This window comes from Rhinopithecus roxellana, chromosome 4 (genome assembly GCF_007565055.1).
Source record: "Rhinopithecus roxellana isolate Shanxi Qingling chromosome 4, ASM756505v1, whole genome shotgun sequence".
NCBI lineage: Eukaryota > Metazoa > Chordata > Mammalia > Primates > Cercopithecidae > Rhinopithecus > Rhinopithecus roxellana.
In genome coordinates, this window is record NC_044552.1 from 48289966 (window position 1) to 48312522 (window position 22557).

Sequence of the window (22557 nt, forward strand, 5' to 3'; positions counted from 1 at the left end):
GAGACGTGCAAATCAAAACTACAATGAGATATCAGCTCACCCCAGTTAATATGGCTAATATCCAAAAGACAGGCAATAACAAATGCTGGTGAGGATATGGAGAAAAGGGAACCCTTGTACACTGTTGCTGGAGATCTAAATTAGTATAACAACTATGGAGAACAGTTTGGAGGTTCCTTGAAAAACTGCAAATTGAGCTACCCAGTGATTTGGCAATCCAATTGCTGGGTATATACAAAAAAAAAAAAAAAAAAAAAAAAAAAGGAAATCAGTATGTCAGAGATATCTGCACTCCTGTGTTCGTTAAAGCACTGTTTACAATAGCTAAGATTTGGAACCAGCCTAAGTGTCCACCATCAATAGATGAATGGATGAAGAAATTGTGAAACATGTACACAATGGAGTATTATTCAGTCATGAAAAAGAATGAGACCCAGTCATTTGCAACAACATGGATGAAACTAGATATCATTAGGTTAAGTAAAATGAGCCAGGCACAGAAAGGCAAACAACTCATGTTCTCACATTTGTGGGATCTAAAATTCAGAACAATTGAGCTCATGGATATAGAGAGTAGAAAGATGGTTACCAGAGACTGGGAAGATTAGTGGGAGGCTGGCAGGGAGATGGGGATGGTTTGGTTAATGGGTACAAAAAAAAAAAATAGAATCAATAAAACCTACTCTTTGGTAGCACAACAAAATGACTATAGTCAATAATAATTGTACATTTTTAAATAACTGAAAGAGTAAAATTGGACTACTTGTAACTCGGATAAATGCTTGAGGGGATGGATACCTTATTCTTCATGATGTACTTATTTCACATTGCCTGTCTGTATTGAAACATCTCATGTATCCCATAAGTATATACACCTACTATATGTCCACAAAACTTCAAACTAAAAATGTTTAAAAAATAAAGGAGTACTTAATGAAACACATTTAAAACACTTGGCTGATTTAGCCCGAAGTAAACCAAAGTAAATTCCTTCCATCCATCCATCCATCCGTCTGTCTATCTATCTGTCTAAATTAGTTATATTTTATAAGGATATAAAGAGTCATTTTAATTAGTAGTTCCTGCTACTCAGGAGGCTGAGCAGGAAGGATGGCTTGAACCCTTGAACCCAGGAGGCAGAAGTTGCAGTGGACAGTGATCGCGCCACTGCACTCCAGCCTAAAACACAGAAGCAGACTCTTTCTCAAAAAAAAAAAAAAAAAAAAAAAAGTTATTTTGAAACTTTTTGTAGTTACGTCATTTTTAGCAATTCTTCCCATACTTTCAATACCAAAAAAAACACATTTGACAGCATTACTTCTTACAAATTTGAAGAGTTTTGCTTACAATTATTTTATTTTTCTACATATTTTGCCTGATTTTAAATTTTTATATCCCCGTAGTTGAGTTTAAGAAGTGTTTTAGGTTTTAGTGTGAAACAACATTTGAGATAGATTCAAGGAACTTCCTAACACTGATTCTTTGCACTGGAATAAAAAATCACAAAAGTACAGCTGTGTGAACATAGAGTTGACAGCACTCTCTGGAATATGTTAGTTGGCACCGGTCTAAAGGCTGGGAGGGTAAACAAGATAACCTGGGAGGTCTTCCAGTAATGCCTACGTGTGTGTGTGTGTTGGTAGGGTGAGGTTAGGCAGTTAAGATCTTTACAGCCTAGATATCGTCAACTGGTAATCTACAAAGTCAGTAGACAAAAATCTCATTCTGACTACTGATTTATCACGTAACTCGGCTAACCAAGTCTTGTCGATTTAGATTTTTCATGCTAGACTTCTAGATTTAAACCTCTCTAGAGTAATAGAAAAAGGTTTCTGTTTGTTTTTACTTTTAAAATATGCTCTCTAGTCTTTGCAAAATAGTTACATACGTACATATTATATAATTTGGTTAATATTTGCTACTTAATGTTAACAGTTTTGTTGCAAAAATTCAATAATAATCCCTTTCAAGATTAGTTTGAACTGTAGTTATTGATTTTTATATAGTACTTAATAAAACAATGTGTTTTTAGTCCTCAATTTATTTCATGAAATACTTTAAGCACTCAATAAACATCATCTATAATTGCAAGAATTGTTCATCCTCTGATATTTTGTGAGTCTTTTGGATATCTTAATCAACTTTACAAATTTGTTGTTTTGTTTTGGTTGGGAAAATTGAGCCAGGCAGCCTACATTTAAATAAAACTATAGATGATGTTATAATTTTATTTAATATTTAAGAAAGAAATAAAATACTGTATTGTGTTAAATCAAAATGTATTGCAAACATACCTTCAGTGGTATAGATTACATCCCTATTCTTTAGTTCTAGTCTAATGCTGTTTAACTTTAAATTCATCTCTTACTTTAGTTTCACGTTTAAATTGAAAACTGTTTGTAACTCTTTTCCCCAAATTGTTTCTGACAGAAAATTCTTTTGTTAGTCTCTTGACACTGAAGCGATTTTCAAGTGTTGCAAATTTGCTCTATTGTCTTTCCCTCTTGAACACAATGTAGGCTGTAGTTGGCATTCTAGAAAGAAAAAATGGATTTCTAGAAATTGGACATAATCCAAGCCTCAGACAGAGGGAGAAGGAGAAGTAGGACCATATACTCCTGAGCAATGAACGACGTAGCGTTAAACACAAAACTACTGTCTGTAATATGCTATAATATGCACTGTTAACAATGAAAGCTGCTTTTCATTCACAGCTTCAAGCTGAGCAGCTTGTACCTAATAGTTGCACAGTAAATATGAATAGAGCTAGATTTGCAGTTTGAGTTGATTTGCAAGTTAGTATGTAATGCTAAATGTTAAACAGTATTGTTTAACCAACTCAGAGTTTTCCTGTACATATGCATTTGAAATCCAAGAAATAATTTCTGCTCAGGAAGTTTTGCCCCACCCATGTTACACATTTGCATTTGTTTTCATATGCTTTTGATGTAATCTTGGGTTTTCTTATTTTTTCATTGTTGAGAATTTGGTGGGAAAAATTGGGGACAAGGTCTTGGTTCTCATAAAAGTATTTTTAGAAAATATCTTGAAAAATAATGTAAATATTTTTCTGCTAATGAGATTGTGTCAAAAGACCAATTAAGAATTGCTATTCACAATGAATTTTTCTCAAACTAACTCCACATAGAATTTTTTTTTTTTTAGATTGAGTTTCACTGTTGTTGCTCAGGCTGGAGTGTAATTTCACAACCTCAGCTCTCTTCAACTTCCGCCTCCTGGGTTCAGACGATTCTCCTGCCTCAGCCTCCCAACTAGCTGGGATTACAGGCACCCGCCACCAGGCCCAGCTATTTTTTTTTTTTTTTTTTAATTTTTAGTAGAGATATGGATTCGCCGTGTTGGCCAGGCTGGTCTCAAACCCCCGACCTCAGGTGGTCTACCCACCTCAGCTTCCCAAAGTGCTGGAATTACAGGTGTGAGCCACTACACCTGGCCTCCATATGGGATTTTATGTTGTTTGTTATGTAAACACATACAGAATCTGTTTCTGTCCATTTAAACATGTTATTTTATTTATTTTTATAAATAAGTCAATGAGGGTTTGTAAATTATGAGTTTTACTTTTTTGGGGGAAAGGATGGTGTGTATTCCTTTGACAGCCAGTATAGTATCTGCCATATGAAAAAGTTTAATAAAATGATAGTTAAATTTTTATAGCCATAATCTAAGTGAATGTATATTGGCCTGAAAAAAACAAAACAAAACAAAACATGAAAGCAGCTGAGTGCAAGGTTCCCTTTGAGGCAGTTCAGAATCCTCAAAAACAATGAAGATGGCCTTCTGTGTCAGAGATAAGAAGCAAGGCACGTTACATACATGAATATCTAGTTTTACTTATCAATTGAATGCAGATAATATTAGTAATATTTACTTTTATTTTTGAATTCTTTTTTCAGAATATAACTAGGGATAATGAAAAGCAGGATTAAAGGAGCAAGGAAAGGAAGTTTCTGTTAGTAAAGTCTACCCTAAAGTGACTTCAATAGAACAAGACAATTTAAAATTTCAGCAAGCAATACATTAATCACAGATGAAAAAATGCTCAATTTAACTAACGCTAATTCCATGACCTATATTTCATCTAGAATCAAGTCACCTCAGAGGATAATTAGATGATTGCTTGCAGGAAGATACCCTTTGTTCCCCAATCATGTGCCCAAAATGATAATCATTCAATAGATGAGAAAACTGTTTTCTTCTTTTTTCTTTTACTAAATCCATATTGTATTAAATGAAATTATAGATTTTTGCATAATGTCTCATAACTGTATTAAAATTTTCATAGTCGTCATCATTATTGTTAGTGGTTCTCTCTGGACATTGTGGGAATTCTGAATATATACCAAAGCTTTCTAAATTCATTAGGATTCCATGATTGAATATGGGATATCCTGCATGATTTTGGGTAAGAAGAACAGAGACACTATATCCTTTAGTTTCTGTGCCATTATTAACATAGTTAACGACACAGACTTTTATCCTTCAGAGATTGCTGTCCTGTTAACATATTGCTTGAATTTACTAGGTAATAAATATTAATGAACTTTTTTTAGCCCCTCATTCTTTCAGATGCATTCAGTTTCTCTTTCAAATGAATTCACCTAATCCTTTCCATTACCCTTGTCAGGTCAGCTCTGTTCTGTGTAATGATTATTTACATGGCTTCCTAGAGTTATTTTAAGTTTTGCTGGTTTCCTTCAAAAGCAGAAAAAGAATAAAGCCTGTTATAACTGGAAATATGTAAAGCACGACTTAGGTTTGAGATAATTTTTGTTTTCACTATGTATTAAAACCAATGTGGCATAGGCTGGTTAGTGATGTTGATATGTTTTCAAAGTCATGCCTTATTTGAGGCTGTGAACACACATCAAGGGACGAGAAAATGAAGCAGAACTTTCAGTACATTTGCCGTTTCTATACAAGAGCAATTTTTGTTGTACTTAGATGTGATTGTAGGAATAACACTTGCATTTTGCAGAGTCTAAACATCCTGTACTGTGGTCAATGCCATGCAGATTACTGAAAATGCTCCCTAGTGTTAGATATTCCTAATATCTCTGATTTATTTATTTTTTATTTCTTAGAGACAGGATCTTGCTCTGTTGCGCAGGCTGGAGTGCAGTGGCTTGATCATAGCTCACTTTAACCTTGAACTCCTGGGCTCAAGTCATCTTCCTGCTTGAGTCTCCTGAGTAGCTAGAACTACAGGCATGTGCCGCCATGCCCAACTAATTGTTTCTTTTACTTTTTGTAAAGACAGGGTCTTGCTGTGTTGCACAAGCTGGTCTCAAACTCCTGGCCTCAAGCGATCCTCTTGCCTTAGTCTCCGAAAGGCATGAACCACTGCACCTGGATTATGAATTATTTTTAAAGGAACAAAACCCAAATGAAAAGTGAGACACAGAATTTTGGAATTTGCATTAACACTGTGACAGAGCAAAAAGATAAAACTCAAAAAGAAATTTAGTAACCTCCTGTAATGTTTCATAGGAAGTATTGGTGTGGTCAGGTACAGATTTGAATGCATGCTCCATAGATTACTATACATATGAACTTGGATAAGTTAATTTTTCTTCAATTAGATGTGTCATGTTTTATGAAATATATTTCACATATAAGTACATGTAAAACCAATTACTGTTAAAACAGATGAGAAGCACAAAGCTAGATATTTAAATAAAGGTGCTTAGTGAATTCTTTCAGAAGACGAGATAAACACAGCCTCTGAGTAAAATCCTGGCTTAATTTGCTTAACAGTTTTTAAAGACTCTTTTCTGGGGAGCTATTGTCCTTGGGATTTGGGGGATCTGCCACGTGGCAAGCCCAGATACAGTCCAGCCAACTGAAACATGGTGAGGGGAGGTGAGCTTTTCTGCATTCTCAGTTTCCAGGCTCATTGTGATCAACAGACAGCTCTCAGTAGTAGGGAAAAAAAGAAAACAAAAATTCACTAGGGAGAAGTGAGTGTTCTCAAATGACCCAAGAGGCAGCCTGTCTTTGAGGAGACAGCAAGAACTTCATGAAGACATGTCAGGAGGACTACTTGTGGGTACAGTTCAAGTCTTGACTCACCTAGACTTTGTCAGGTCCAAAAGATGGTACAAATGGTAAATGGAATCTTTGTGATGTTAGCCCTTAATATATCTTTCTGTTGAATCACACTATTCCAATATGGACTATTTGCGTCCTATACCTGGAGCACAGCTGTTGTCCTGAGATCTCCCTTCATAAGCACTATTTTTGACTCTCTCTGTGTTAGACCTTCTCTTTCTTGTAACTCATGTCGTTGTCTTTTTTCTTATATGCATGTGATTTGTATTTTGTCTCTGGAAGCCTGTAAAATCTTCTGTTTGCCTCCAGTGTTCGAAATGTTCACAATGATGTGCGTCCACTGAGCTGGGAACACTGGTTTTAAATCTTGAAATTTTTTGTACTTCAGATAAGTGAATTGAACTATTTCTTTGATGATTTCCTTTTTCTTTTTTTCTTCATCTCTCTTTCCAGAAACTATTAATTGGCTAATTCTTTACTTTTTAAAAATTTTTTAAAAGTCTTTTCTAATTTTCCACTTCTAATTGCTCTCTTTTTTTTTTGAGAATTTCCTTGATTCAATCTTTCAAAGCAGAAAATAACTTTCTGCTTTACTTCCAAGAGATGTTTTAGCGTTGACTATTTCTATTTCTATGTTACAGGATTTATATTAATACTTGTTCCATGGATGCAACAGTTTCTTTTAGCCCTCAAAGGATAATATGGTAGTTTTTTAGTAGGTTCCTTCAAGTTCCTTTCCTTAAAAAATCAGTTTTTACGTTTATATCTCATGGTGGAGAATTTTCTCAGCTATCTGGTAATCATTGGTTGTCTGTGAGATATTAAAATGCTGATTAGAAACTTAGCATATGGGTAGAACCTGTCAGTATTATTTTCCCTTTAGGATACTGTTTCTTTGCGATTTTGTGGTAACTTAGTCTTTTCCCTTTGGATTCATCAGATTTCAAAAAGAGGATTCTCATTCTCTTGCCTGTAAGGTATAACCCTGGCTGTCGACATCCTGGCAACCAAGTGGGGAAAGAAGCCTGGGAATTTAGCATTCAGGGTGAATGTTCTTGTCTAGTTCCTCTGTCTTGAGTATGCTAACACACTCTAACTGTGCCTGGTGTTGCCAGTCAAGAACCCTCTGCTTTCCCCTCTTTAGGAAAAAGGAAATGTCTAAACTTCTCATGTAGGAAAGAACAGTCACTCAAAAGCACAGAATGTGAAGAGAGACCTGAGAATCTACCTGCTTTGTAAACATCTAATACTCAAACATGCTTATTTTAACCTCAAACTTATATCTGCCTTACACAATCATTTCTGGAAGTAGTAGATATCATCAATTCCTGACCATTTTGGAGACTATGTGGCTTACATTGTTTTAGTTCAGCCTTTTCTATTGTAAATTTAGGTTTTATGTAACAGTACATATGAGTTAGTTAGATGGATTACTAAATAACATTAAGAACAAGTCAGACTTAAGAGCATAAGCATCAGAAAACAGACCATCTGATAACTAACATAACATTGGATTGGAGACTCAGGAAATTATTAAATTTGAACATAAAATAAGATGGTCTAACATAAATCTCAAAAGACTTATTGTTGTTTCCAGGTGTGCATCTTAAGAAACTTGAAGGGTTTGTATATTTGAACTCAAAACCAGATACTGCTCAAAGATATGTAGCTGAATTTTGTTCTGAGTTTTGTGGTTGACCTGAAATCCCAACATAAAAGTAAAGCCCGAGAGTGTGAAACCAGATCAACCCAAATATGAGACTGTTCATGTGAATACTCTGTGAACTGAGACCACTAAGGATCCCTTGACTCTAATTACAGTGTGGTCTCATTCAATAAAATGTAGGAAGATTATGTGATTTCTTTATTGATTCTGGCACCTGTTACATCTTTATTAAATACACATATGTTCTGAAGTAACTCTCCAATTATACAATACATCTTTAAATACAATAAATTGATTCATATAATTCACAATTTTAATAATGTGCTATAAAGAGATGTTAAGCAAGTCATGTATTATGTATTCCAGTTTCTAACTGTAAACGTAAAGACCGATAAAATAAAGTTTAATTTGTAAGGATGATGTTAGGTAAACTTAACAACATATAATAGCAGTTGTAACAACCAAATATAAAAGAAACGCACAAAACAACCATACTTTTGAAGGGACCAAATGTTCGTAATACCTTAAAAAGAAGCTTAAAAATTATAAATATGTTACCAAAGATTTGGTTGTATTACATATACACAGTTTGGTGGAATATTTTTATATGCATAAGCAAAAAAATCAATGAGAATATAAAAATTATGTTCAAAAACATCATATATTGTCTTTTGCAATGCGTAATTCATTCTGTAGATTACTTTAATACAATTCTGATAATAACTGTAAGATAAATGTTTGTTTTTTTTGCACTGTTATGTATTTTTTGAATTACCTTTTTTCTTCCTCAAGAGTAATATATTCATTAAAGAATTATAGAGATTCTATTACATTAGCATATGTTTTTAAGTACCAACACAGGTAGCGTGAAACTGAAAATAAATGTGTGACATTAGGATTCTGTCTAGCTATCACTATTTTTTTAAATTTCTTTTGAAGAAGAAAGTAAAAAATATATATTATTAGAACTAACATTAATACTATTTTGTGGCATGGCAGGGCTGTGCCACAGCAGATGATTGAGGGGTTCTGCTTTTGAATTCGCCGGAATGGCAAAGTCTGGATTTAACCTCCTTTATGAAACAGTAAAACAAAAAACAAAACAAAAGCTGAAAAAAAAAACAAGAAAACCAGCATATATTCCTATATTTATTTATTATACATGTATGTGAATACCTACTTTGTGCTAGGGATTGAGGTAAGGAAGAGTGTACGGTAGTAAGCCAAACAAAAGTGCTGCTATTATCAAGCTTACAATCTACTGGGGGAGACAGAAAGCAAATAATCACTTCTTAGGAAACAAACATGGGCCACTTGCAGTTCTTGCCTAAACAGATATATCAGCTACTCCTATATTAATTTTAGAGTGTATAGGTAATATATTCTTACAGTTTTATTCCTAATCTTAGAAACCTGTAAAATTAAATAATTTGTCTCTATTAATTTTATATTATTCAATATGATAATCACATTTCTTTGTGATTATACCTCCATGTACCAAACTTCACTGATGCAATCCATTTGGCAGAAAAATTTATAGTTTGTCTTTTTGCAAAATGATGGATTGAACCACAAATTGATCTTGAGTGAACTCTATGAAAGTTATCATACCAATTTAAAATTTAAAGTGGTTGATTTGAGATATTTGTTCAGCTACAAAAATCCTCATATATCCTTTAAAGTATACAAACCATGTCTTAAACCCACCCCATTTCCCCGTAGAGAAATATTGAGCAAATGTAATATACTTGTCAACTTCTTTATTTTTTCAAGTATTCTTTTCATTGAGTATAATTATTTTTTTCTAAATAAAATGTTCCTAAAATATACCAAGATGAACATTGAATACACTAAAAATGTGATTTTTTAAAAAATCTTTCTTTATTATGTAAATAAAATATGCAAACTCCAACTATTGATATACTTAGGGTGAGTGGCTTCACTTTGACATCATATGTAAAATGACATGGAGATTACTTCTATATTATAACTTAAGGAAGTGAGAATGGATTTCAGGCTAGGCTAAGAGCTACTAAAGGGGATAATAGACTTTTGATGTCTGTCTTTTCACAGTAGCACAATAGCTAATTCATGTGACTTCTGACCTTTTAGTGTCTTGTAACCAAGTATTGGCATTAATCTACTACTTATCTGTTACCCACCACATTTGATAGTCCCAGTCTCTGTTTTCAATTATCAGTCATTAGAGAAGGCACTGAGCAATTTCAGAAGAAAACTCACAAAACCTTTGACCTGTTTTTGTCATGTAACCACAAATATTCACTGTAGATAAACTATCAACTCATTGATTTCAAGATGTAAAGAAAGTCTTTTCTGTACATGGACTTACTGTAACCTCTATCACCTAAAGGTGGTTAAAAACTGTTTTATTTTACTGATAGAGCAGAAGAATTCACAAGATCATTTAGTGAAATCTGGTGAGATTAGAATGGTTGACCTCTAGCTGCCAGACAATCTATAAAAGGGACAGATTTTTCCACTAAAGAAAATGTAAGAGCTAAATATTGACCAAAAGATGACTATCACACCGTTATGCCCTTATCTTAACTCCTTACAGGTAAACACAAAACATTCTCAAATATTTGTACACAGTGTCATTGAGATACATTATTTGTGTAGTAAATATACTCATTCATCATTAACCATTTTTCATTATACAGAATGAATCAGTCAAGTACCACCCTTTGTGGGTATTCTAATTTTTGACATTTAATATTAACGTTTCACCCACAAAAGATGCATATTTGCTTCTAACGTTCAATTAATAATTTTTCCTTTCTAAAATGCTCATAATAAAAACAATAGTAAACTATGTGTGTACTTCGGAATGCATTGTTATTCTCAGTGATAAAAATAACTAAATGACTTTAAGACTTTAAAAAAATTGTAAGAACCAGTAAATTTGATTAGACTGATATTTCTTGGCAATTTGTGAATGTTCAAATATGTGTTATGTGTTCCACCAATATATAAACAAGATGTCAAGTAAATACAATTATTTTTATCTATCCACAGTTGTAGAAACCTAGCCTGCAGTTTTTTTAACTCCACAATAACAAACTTTTTTTTTTTTTTAAACCACAATGGCATCTACCTTCTAGAAAATTTTATTAAGATACCAAATGATTAATTTACCTCTGCTTCCTAAGAGCATTCCGGCCAGAGGAAAACCCTTCCTCTTAGAACTTTCTACTATATTACTTAACACAATTCTAATGAATCCTTTCTAACAGCCTTTTACTGAGATTTGCTGTGACATCCATCCCATAACACAAGTTGAAACAAGTCAATACACCCAGCATTGTTCATCTGCAAGTGTGTTCCCAGTGTTCTGTTGTCTCCACAACACTGACTTAAGGTGGAGGAAAAAGGAAGAAACTATATGGACAGGAGGAGAGAGCATGCTAAGAATGAGCGTAGGAGCTTGGGAGTAAGGCTCAAGCAGAAACATTGTTCTGGAATGGAATAGGAAAACTTTGCCCTGAGACAGAAGTGGCAGTTATTATTAGTTGAAACTTTCATGCAAAGAATATTAGGAGTAATAAGATCTAGATATTGTCTCTGGCTTTGTGATAACTAACTCTGTGACAGTGAGGAAGTTAATATTGTTTATCTGTACCATGAGGGAGATAATGGAAGCTTCACTTTGTTGGATCCAATTAGGGGGAAGAAACAAAAAATTAAAATTTATTAATTTTATTAACTCCATAATTAATTTATTGCTACCATTGTTTATTTGTTATTAATTTAATTATTAAATATATAATTTTCATATCAATGCTTGGTATGTATAGCTTTTGTCATTATGGTATTCTAAATAATCACTGGAAGGTCATTGCTAGGCCTAATTTAAAGAAAACAGGAATACCCTGAGACCAACTTCATTCTAATTTTAGAACTTCCTTTATGTAAGACTTAATTCTTTCTGTTTCTAAACTATTATATTTTTAAAGTATAATATATAAATATTTGATCAACAATTAAATTTCTTAAATTTCAAAATTATATGCATATTTTAAATTGATTTTGAAAATCAATTTAGAGTATTACAGTTATTTAACTATCTAATAATTCTTTGAGATTTTACTTCTTTATAAAACTATATTCATGAAGTGTTTATGAGTATGAGGATCATAATCATAGAAAGTTTGAAAGTCAATTGAAATTATTCTTTGAAACAAAACATTCGGGGGACAATTTTCTTTCATTCAGGTCACACATTACTATGTATTAAGAGGCGCTTAAGACTTCTGGAATCTAGAGTTTGCCACACTCTCTGGGATGGTTATCCATTCATGGAAAACATGTACATATTCTTTCACTGACCAATAAATAAGTTGTTACAGAACCAGGTTTATGTTTTTTGATGGACTAGTTAGTGAAGGATATCGTGGAAAGTGATGCATCTTCGTAGTCACATGATATCTTTGCTTTTTTTTTCACTTTTACAATGCAACACAGATTAGTAATAATTCTATGAGTAATCTCTTAATGATTTTTTGCACTCAGCAGCAAACAATGATCTGTATTCTTTCAACAGCTGGCTAGGCTCCTGGGAGAATGCTATCTTTGCCTTACAGCTACTGCTGCTATTTGTGTCTTCCAAGTTACGGCTCTTGTGTGGGAGATTAAGACTGATTGCCCATGAATGCATCTCCTTAAAACTGCAGATAAATCACTACAGAGATAAAACTGTAATCCTCTGTTAATTAATTCTACTCTTCAGATAATGTAGACATGAAAATATTTAGCCCAGGACAATTTCCTCCAGTTTCTATTAGTGATAAAGTCATTCAGAGAGATATCTGCTTGGGAGAAAAAAAAAAAAAAAAAAAAAAAAAAAAAAAAAACAACTTCTATCAGTCATTAACTTCTGTTAAGTTATATCTCAACAATAAAAGTCTTCAGTGTGTTTCTTAAACAGAGTTTAACCTTTGCAGAACTTTGACAATTCAGAGCACTTAGGACATAGTTTGGTGCTTATATAAAGGCAATTCTGCTTCTTCTCACTATCAGTCCATTAATCATGGGATGTGAATGATTTGATTCATATTTTACATCTTGTATGGTTTGATGTTACCACTTTTTAAACCAAAATATAATAATAAATTATTTCTCTTCTTCTACTAGTGTAGTTGAGTTTTCTGTTTCTCTAGATAGCTCTGTAGTTTCACATAGTTTGGAGTAGACACCAAAAATCCTGCTCCCTGGAAGCAGAAGGAAGTGTATTCACCATCATTGTTGTGTTTGTGATTTGTGTGATAAAATGTAAAAGTTTTGCTGAAGTTTTAATGGCTTATTTTCTGTGAGTTTGTGTGTGTGTATAGGAAAGCAACTTAATTTTTTTTAGAGAGGACTGTTGGCAACCATCAGCTCAAGTAAATAACCCTGTGTTGATGGACTTATTTGAATGGAATAATTTTACATGATATTATTTGGGATGACCTACACCTCCATCCATAAAGTGTATTGTTGTAAAGTTTCCTTTTTTCATTTTTATGGTGATATTAAATGGCTCACACCTGGAAATCTTCAAAACTTCTGTGTATCATAAATGACAATGAGAGAAGAGTCTGGGACTAGTGAAGTCTATGTACGGCTGTTTGGCAAAATGCACCCCCTCTTGATCTTGTCAGCACATAGAAGAATTTGGACAGGCTGCTGTGGTCTTTTAAATAGAATTATTAGAAGCAAATTCATTGACGAAAGTGTTTGTTACTAAACACTCGTTCTGTTCTCACATGAGACAAATGTCATTTTTCGTCTGAGATGAGGGGAGGGTACTAGGAAAAAAAGCATTAACCCCTGATCTCAGTATATCTTTACTCTGTGTCCTTCTATACCCTTTAACAAGTCTGGGTCTGGCTTAAATGAGCGAAACCTTTTGTTTTTTTGTCCTATTTGTTTTTATATGGTAATTAAGAGATGCTTTTTTCACCACCAAAGAGGGAATGTGTTTAGGGCTTTTATGGAGTCTTGCATATCTATATCTGATAAAACAGATTTTGCTAGAAATACTGGTAAAGATTCCGGAAATTCATGGTATTTGGTTGATGTAAAATATACATTAAAGAGTGAATTAAAAGGGCCAAATACATGAATCTCAAAGGCAATAATAATATACACTTCTGTGCTGTTTTTCTTCTCATTTACTTGTGTATCTTTTAACCTTCCCAAGTCATTCACCACTGCAGTAGGTTATAGCATACTGTAATATACAGAAAAACAGAATGCTTACCAAATTTGTCACAATGTGAATAAGACAATGATCTTTCCCATAAAAAGCTGACATTTAAGGAGTGTTAAATGTGTGTGTTTGTTCTTTTTCATCTACTTTGGGAGTTTTGATTTTGGTAGCAGCTCTGGTGAATAAAAGGTATGAAGGAATTCTGCCGGTGAATCACAATTATGTCAAAATTAAAAGCTATAATTACATTTCAACATATGGTTGTAGTAAAAGTATGTTGTTACATTAACATATATAGTATATAATATTCAAATTATATAATCCTTTGTTTATAAAAAATCCTTAGATAAGAAATGTAATCAATATTAAATAAGTGAATAAAAACACATTTGCTAAGATAAAGATAGGAGGAGGTGTGTTCTAAAAGAATGAACTCAGTCCAGAAAGAATGGCATGTCTATATTAATAGGATCCATCATAAAGGGAGGGGGAAGGGTTCCTTGGAGAGAGGATAATGAAAGCACTGAAACAAGGTCAACTTTCCCAAGAAATAATTAGATTGAAAACATAACAAAACAATATTCAGAAAAACACAGGCTGTGTTCATGAGGGCTTGGAAATTGAAATCCTGGGATGAAATCTGTTATCTTCCAATTACAAGTTTTGGGCTCTTTGACAAGTTATAAAACTGATAGACATAAGTAGGGTCACAGGGATTAAATGAAACATGTACCATGCAAATGATACTTAAATAAGTTACCATGGCTTCAGCCAAGGGGAATGCAGCAGGAGTTGCTGAGTGGAAAGAGATGACTAGATTTTGAGCCATTCATGCAATTTTTCATTCAATTAGTATTTATTAGAAGACTTACCTGGATTATGTATTGTGTTGTGTTAGATGCTACATACTTTTTGGTGATCAAATCCCTTACTCTATAACCTGTTCTTCACTTTTTTGTGAACTACTGAAAGACATTGTTTAAACAAACTAACAATGAACTAGCCTCTAAGTGCAGAACAGTAGGATGTGATTATGTAGGTGGTATAGGTATTGAACGAAGATTTATAATAAACGTTAGGAGACAGACATCTGTTACTATGTAGCTGTCATCACCCAATTTCTTATTCTTAAGTCAGGGATATTAATATTTGCCACCTCCCTAGCGTTACTGTTTGAGGTAACTGAGATTACCTTGTTGAATATTTGTGGGTATCATTAAGCTGTAAGTCTTATTCCATTACTCACTCCAACATGTCCCATGGAATTTATTGTTGCAATTATGATTCAAAGCAGTAGGATATAAGAATTTGAGTCAGCAGACAAGTCTGCAATGCAACTTCGTTCTGTGTGGTATATTTAATACAAAATTTTATTAAACTCTTTGAAAATGAGTCCCCTTAAGGGTTTAAGTTAAATAGCCTGGATTAGAAAACTGAAATTGTATAATAATGGCTGAAATTCTAGCTTTCTACTTTATTACACTAATATCTCACAGGGGATTCCAGAACGGTAGATGACTTTGCATAACATGAATTCAATACTCACCTGCATTAAGCAGGTGCACACTTTAGATTGGATCCTAACAAACTCATGTCTTAGCCTTTATTTTTAGGACTATACTTGTTGCTTTTTGGCTAAAATTTTAAATATACAACTTAGTGTTAATGAAAAAGTGAATAATGGTTGTTATCACTTAGAATTATGAATATTGTCTTTCAGAATGGAGAAAATATATTTTTACATGGCTGGTTGGTGCATATATCATGAAATATAGGATTTGTCATGCAAGGTCTGGGACAGTGCCACCTAGGCAAACACATGACAATTTCTACAGCAAAGCAATAAATATAGAAACTGGGATAAAAAGAGACTTTAAATCACTTCATATCGGTTAACTTCTGGTTCTTCTGTCAAAGGAGCTTGAAAACAAACTCGTAGTTTTCAGAATGTTTTGGATTTGGGACTTGTAAATACGAAGTTTTAGATCTGTGTTAATAAAATAGGACAAAGCAATAGTGTGCAAGCAGACACAGCATATCCTGACATTTAACAACCATGGATTGGTGACACCAAATGCCTAGGTTCAAAGATTTTGGTAAGGTATTTATTTCCTATGCTTCCACAGTTGCTTCATGTCTAAAATGAGGATAATAAGAGAACCTACCTTGTAGGCTGTTATGAGGCAGAATATGTTAATGTTAATAAGACGATAAAATACTGAGAATATAGTCTGGCATATAAATGCTATTTAGATATGGTCACATGATGTCATCTACTTCATTTAAATTTAGGATAAGAAAATAATAATACAGTGAGTTAGATTTAGTTCTCTGAAAGCAAAAGTTGTTGCCAGTTTTAGCATTCTTACATGCACATCAGTTACTAGCTACTTAGGTAGTAGGCATTTTCTCCCCCTAGACTTCCACTCTCACACAGGCCAGTCAAATGGACAAAAGGGAGAGGAAGGAGGTGTGTGCAGTCTGCACTATCATGGCTGTCTGCACTATCACCAGAGAAGAGATTTAAATTATGAACCAAAATAACATCTTACAAATGGGTTTTTTATCCTTATTTAGGAAAAGTTGATTCATAATCTCTCTAGAAATGGACCTCTCTTAGGACCAAGATAATGATATTTTAAGAAAACAATTTTATGAATCATGTGAGGTGGTGTTAGTGTAGTCAGACAGCCAAAGAGCATCTTCCTTGCCAAGCTCCACAGGACAAAAATTCTTCCAACTGGGTGCGGTGGGGAACACCTATAGTAGTCCCAGTTACTCTGGAGGCTGAGGCAGGAGGATGGCTTGAGTCTAGGGTTTGAGTCTAGCCTGGCTAACATAGAAAGACCTCATCTGTAAAATAAAATTTAAAAAAATATGCCCCCAAATGTAGCTACATTTTTCTGTATGTCTGCTTTAGAGTCTGCGATGGAGGTGAGGATCAGCTTCTTGCTCTCTCCTGAACCACCTTCTCCTCTTCTGGGGAAAATAAACCAGAAATTATTTTGGAGGATGAAGGCAAAGAATTGTGGGTTCCCTTGTCAGGAGCTTCAGATGTGGCCACCCATCTGGCCTTGGAACATGATGGTCTAGTAGCCTGGGCTCCACAGTGTCGTTCCTGATGGTCATTATCATCTTCTCGCTTCCATAATCTTAATGCTTCTAACTTAGGATCCTAAGTTTCATATATGTATAGCAGTGTTGTAAATTTATTTAATCTTCTAAAGATTTCCAATTTTTGAGCTTTGTGAATCAATTTATACCATTTGTACAATACACTATCTTACACAGTCAGATTATGTAATAATATGTCTGATACTGTCCTAAATTCTTCAGCATTTCTTAATATTCCCAAAAGGAACAGTTCTTTGACTTCATTTGTTTGGAAGGTTACTAAAGAGGGAAAATATGTTCCCGTCTCAATTCTAAATAATGACAGAGGTCTTTGAATACTGTACCAGGGGTAAGAATGTATAAAAAATGCTTTAAAAACAGACAACACAAGGCAGGGTAGCTCATGCAAGTAATCCCAGCACTTTGGGATGCCAAATTGGGAGGATTGCTTGAGCCCAGGATTTTGAGACCAGTCTAGGTAACACAGTGAGACCCTGCCTCTACAAAAAATAAAAAAAAAAATTAGCTGGGTATAGTGGTGCACACCTGTAGTCCTAGCTACTCTAGAGGCTGAGGTGGGAGGATCACTTGAGCCTGGGAGGGCAAGGCGTCAGTGAGCAATGATCACACCACTGCATTCCAGTTTGGGAACAGAATGAGACCTTTTCTCAAGAAAAAAAAAAAAAAAGGTTTTAAGAAAAAGAATATTTTATTTGCTGAAGAGAGAAAAACTTTTCCGGGGAAGACATTTTAGAAACAATCTTTCTTGTAAAAATTAGTTTGCTTTATTTACTTGAACTCTGAAAGGTCATAAACACAGTCCTTGTATACTTGGAACTCCTTAGTCCTCTTTCCCATTTCCCTCCCATGGCTGTGCTCTCTCTCCACTCATTTCACCTGGAACTCTAAAGGTTACCATAACATTCAGAATTTCTGTGTAAAATTTTCTGTGTTCTGATGCTTGATACATACTAGCAATCATTTTACAACCTTCACTTTTAAAAACATTTTTGGATAACCTTTCCATTTAGGATCCAGGAATTCGTATAAAATCATAGAGATTATATTGCTTTGAACTAAAGGCTATTGGTTTGTGGAATTTCCTTTAACTGGAAACACATTTCAGTTTGTGGTTTAGTGTTTTTCCAGTTTTATACTATCCTGCTTATTTGTTTTCATTTTCAAAGCTGGAGAATTTATCATTAATTTCCATATTTTATAAAGGACTAACTTTTTTCCTCCCCAATCCCCCCCTTTTTTTTCAGTTGAAAGAGACAAGGATTTTTCTCACCAGCGAAGACATTACAAAGAATTTCGATTTGATCTTACCCAAATTCCTCATGGAGAGGCAGTGACAGCAGCTGAATTCCGGATATACAAGGACCGGAGCAACAACCGATTTGAAAATGAAACAATTAAGATTAGCATATATCAAATCATCAAGGAATACACAAATAGGTATAGTCTTTTTATTTAACTTATTATCCTGGCAAATATTTGTAAAATTTTAGTAAAAGCTATTGATAATTCATGTGATGTAGCAAACAAATTGTCTGTTTTTGTGCAGTTTATTAACGTTTATAGTAAGTGTAGTAACATTTAGAGCCAGGTAGAGATATTGAAAGGTAACAGTAATCGATCTGAAAATTTTATCCTACATTCCATAGCTACTACCTATCCCTGATACCAATTTGTATACTAAATAGTCTCATGCTTCTCAAAATGTGCTTTCTAGGTCTGTTGTCTCATTTTGTAAAGTTGTCCTTCATCCCAGAAAACTTCCACTTTGTTCTACCCACATGAAATTTATAATTAAGATAATGAAATTACTTGGTGTTCTGGAAGTTAGAGAAGCACTGCTTTACTTTTCATTGACATGAGTGTAAAAATCGTATGTTCATTTGATGTCCTCTGTCTGTAAGATAGTTAATTCAGAATGGTACAAAAATGGACAGATAGTCTGAAATACTAAATGCATAAAAACTTCAGTTGAAAATGACTGCAAATGAACCATTGAAAATAAATGATAAAAAGGGACCTTAGTCATTTTCTCTGCTATTTAACAGAATGCAGAAATCACTTGGATAACACATTTTTTTCGGGTGATGAATCACCTTTGTCGGACAGCTCAGATCTGTCTGTCTGTCTATCTATCTATTTCAGACAGACCCATCTGTCTGTCTATCAATTTCAAACAGATCCATCTGTCAGTCTATTTCAAAAAGATCCATCTATCTTTATCTATGTATGTATGTATGTATGTATGTATGTATGTATCTATCTATCTATCTATCTATCTATCTATCTATCTATCTATCTATCTATCATGTATCTAAATCTGTTTGAAATCCTATGTTGAGGTGATATATCTCTCTCAGTAGCTTTCATTCCTCAGATCTAGATCTTCCTTTTGATGAAATAATATGTCCTTTTTGATGAGACAAATATTTAAAGATTGTTATCCTGTCTGCTCTAAGACCTTGTTCTCTCCTTGTTCACTATTTGTAGTTCTTGATGTTTAGATTTGTCTTGGTCTTCTAGTTTGGCAGAAATTCGTAATAGTGCCTTGCAATACTCAATGAAGAAAAAAATTAAAAAGCTTCTGAGGTCACGTATGTTGGTAAAGCCTTCCTGTTAGACTATCCTCTAGGAGATTCACATTGCATATCAGAATATTAAAGTCTTAAAAAGGCTTTACAGTGACAACACACACACACACACACACACACACACACACACGTGCACATGCCCTATCAATTTTATTTTAGCTAGTCTTCCTCAAAATTACCTGACTATGGATTCATTGAGTGTGTAGTACTTACTAATATCCTGTGGAACACTAGTTCAGCAGAACTCATTTTAATACATACCAACTGATATGCATTGTTATTTTTAACAGCAGTAATTTCAAGGCAGAAATACCTACATTTGTTTCTCAGCTTTAACGCTGACTAGCTATTTGTCTCTGGATAAGTTATGTTGTTAAAAAATCTCAATCCAATGGTTTCATTTATAAAATTAAGATACTAATATTATTTTCTCATAGGGCCAGGCATATATGGTGAATACTATAATAGGTTATTTTTATGTTAAATAATAATATCTTTCAAAATTAGTGAGAAGAGTTGAAAATAATATTCTGAATGTTAGTTAATAATATTGCCAAAACTAACAAATTGTTTTATTATAGTTATCTTTTTCTATGTCTGTTTTCACACTTGGATTATGAGTTTTTTAAAGAAGAGATAAGGATAAGTTATTTATTTTTATCCTCAGCACTACCATTTTCCTCAACATGATTCAATGCTTTGACATCATTATTACTCAAAATTGGAGTACTACTTCCATATACATATCCTAAAATGTTTGAATTATGTTTATTTTCGGTCAGTTATATATATTTTTATGTATGTTGAGTTTGTAGTTGGTTATTTATATCCTAAGTATTTTTTTCGGGAATGATTGGTATACCAGTTTTCCATCTCCTAGAATGTATTTATTAGTCGTATCTAATTGCAGAATTTTACATTGATCACAATGAAAATTCCTGTCTTTTCTGTATGCCCACTGTTCTGTCTGCTCAGTATATTTCTGAATGTCATGTAATGAAGCTCCCTTTGAGCTTACTTTTACCTTTCTATTTTCTAAGGATGTGAATGGTATAATTTAACACATGACAAAAATGATAAAAATGAAGAACTAAGAGCCTACTAATAATTTATAGTTTATTTCTAGATAAACTTGTGCTTATTTTTATTAACAGTCCATATTGGAATATTTATGGATATTGATGCTTAGTTCACCTGACTTTATAATTTTGGAAAATTTTAATTCGCTTTTAAAAAATGAGAAGTTTGTTTATCTTGCACCTCTGGTATTTTTCTAATTATACCTAATTTTAAAAATATTACTCTTAATGTTTCTGCTACTATTTTCTACCAAGTTCACATTTTTGAACATCTATTGAATAGTGTTACTGAATTATGATTGTTACTTTATCTTCTAGGGTTATGGTGTATTTATTGTCTTCTGTGATATTTGTTTTTGCTAATGTATTTGGAAATTTTAACTAATTATTTCAATCCTGAAATATTCACACTCAGAGACTCATACTTCATATTTCAATTTTTTTTTTTTTTTTTTTTTTTTTTTTTTTTTTTTTTTTTGAGATGGAGTTTCGCTCTTGTTGACAAACTGGAGGGCAATGGCACTATCTTGGCCCATTGCAACCTCTGCTTCCTGGGTTCAAGTAATTCTCCCACCTCAGCTTCCCGAGTAGCTGGGACTACCGGCACCCACCACCACGGCTGGCTAATTTTTGTGTTTTTAGTATAGAGGGGGTTTCACCATGTTGATCAGGCTGGTGGTCTTGAACTCCTGACCTCGGGTGATCCCCCCGCCGCAACCTCCCAAAGTGTTGGGATTACAGGTATGAGCCACTGCACCTGGCCATATTTCACTTTTATATACTGTTGATAAGGTAGGACAATCTCTAGCAAAACACTTTTTTTATTTTAAAACAAGCATTTGTTCACTGCCAGGAGTTCATTATTCTGCATTGTAAGAAAATGCAATCCTGTGCCTTGTTATTACCTATAGATGCAGGATTCACTTTTTGTACTCCCCCTTCTCTTCCAAAGAAAGATGTTTAAGGGAAAGAACATATAGAAATAGCAATATGTCTTATAGAATATTTCAGGTTTCTATGAAGGACTTCAAAGTCACCATAGAAAATAATAATATAGTGCCATAAGAGCATAGACTTTGAAATTCCCAAATAGGGAAATGTCTGTATTTCTTGGAGTCTCAGTTTACAAATCTGAAAAAATAAAAAACAAATGAAAAAGTATTTCAGATCAAGAAAAATAATTTCAGATGATGTGGGAAGGGCTAATGCATATCCCAATGCCAAGACCATAGTTGATAATAAATACATTGATCAGTATATTTTCATATAACTTCATGTGAGTGTCTATTTTAGTTTACAGAACTATATACATAATGGGAAAAAATTGTTTTTTATTATAATAACAGTTGGTACTGTTTTCTGACACCTACCTTTATGTAAAGATAAAGTAAATAAAAAAAAGTTCTAGGTGTCTTTAATAAATAATTGGTGTTATTACATAATTTAATATTTGCAAAATAAATAGGTAGGCTTTGGAGTGTAATAATAAATGCCACCCACTTTAATAGCAATATCATTGAATCTTTCTGTGAACTTAATAGCTAAAAACGCAAGTTTTAGATAAATAGTAAAACTCTTTGAAATACATTTGAAGAAGTATGGGGATAGGGTAGTGTGGGATGAGAGAGCTCTTATTTATGAATTTATCTTACAGGAACATTGCAGATATAGACAGATGTAGACAGGGATTCATTTAAAAGTGTTTATCGCTGTATTATTGTTTACAATTCACAAATTGAACATAATTAAACAAGAAAAAAGTTAAGGTATAATTTTTGGAAGAATAGTACAGAGCAAATACAAATTACA

The 22557-nt window shown here is 33.4% G+C and overlaps 1 protein-coding gene across 1 annotated transcript in view; it reads left to right on the forward strand.

Annotated features, from left to right (window-relative positions):
* The window catches only part of BMP5 (bone morphogenetic protein 5), a 122336-nt gene that overhangs the window by 38336 nt on the left and 61443 nt on the right, over positions 1-22557 (forward strand). The window contains exon 2 of the mRNA XM_010387947.2: positions 18326-18518. Within this exon, the coding sequence (XP_010386249.1) occupies positions 18326-18518 (193 nt within the window). The remainder of the gene's footprint in view (positions 1-18325; positions 18519-22557) is intronic.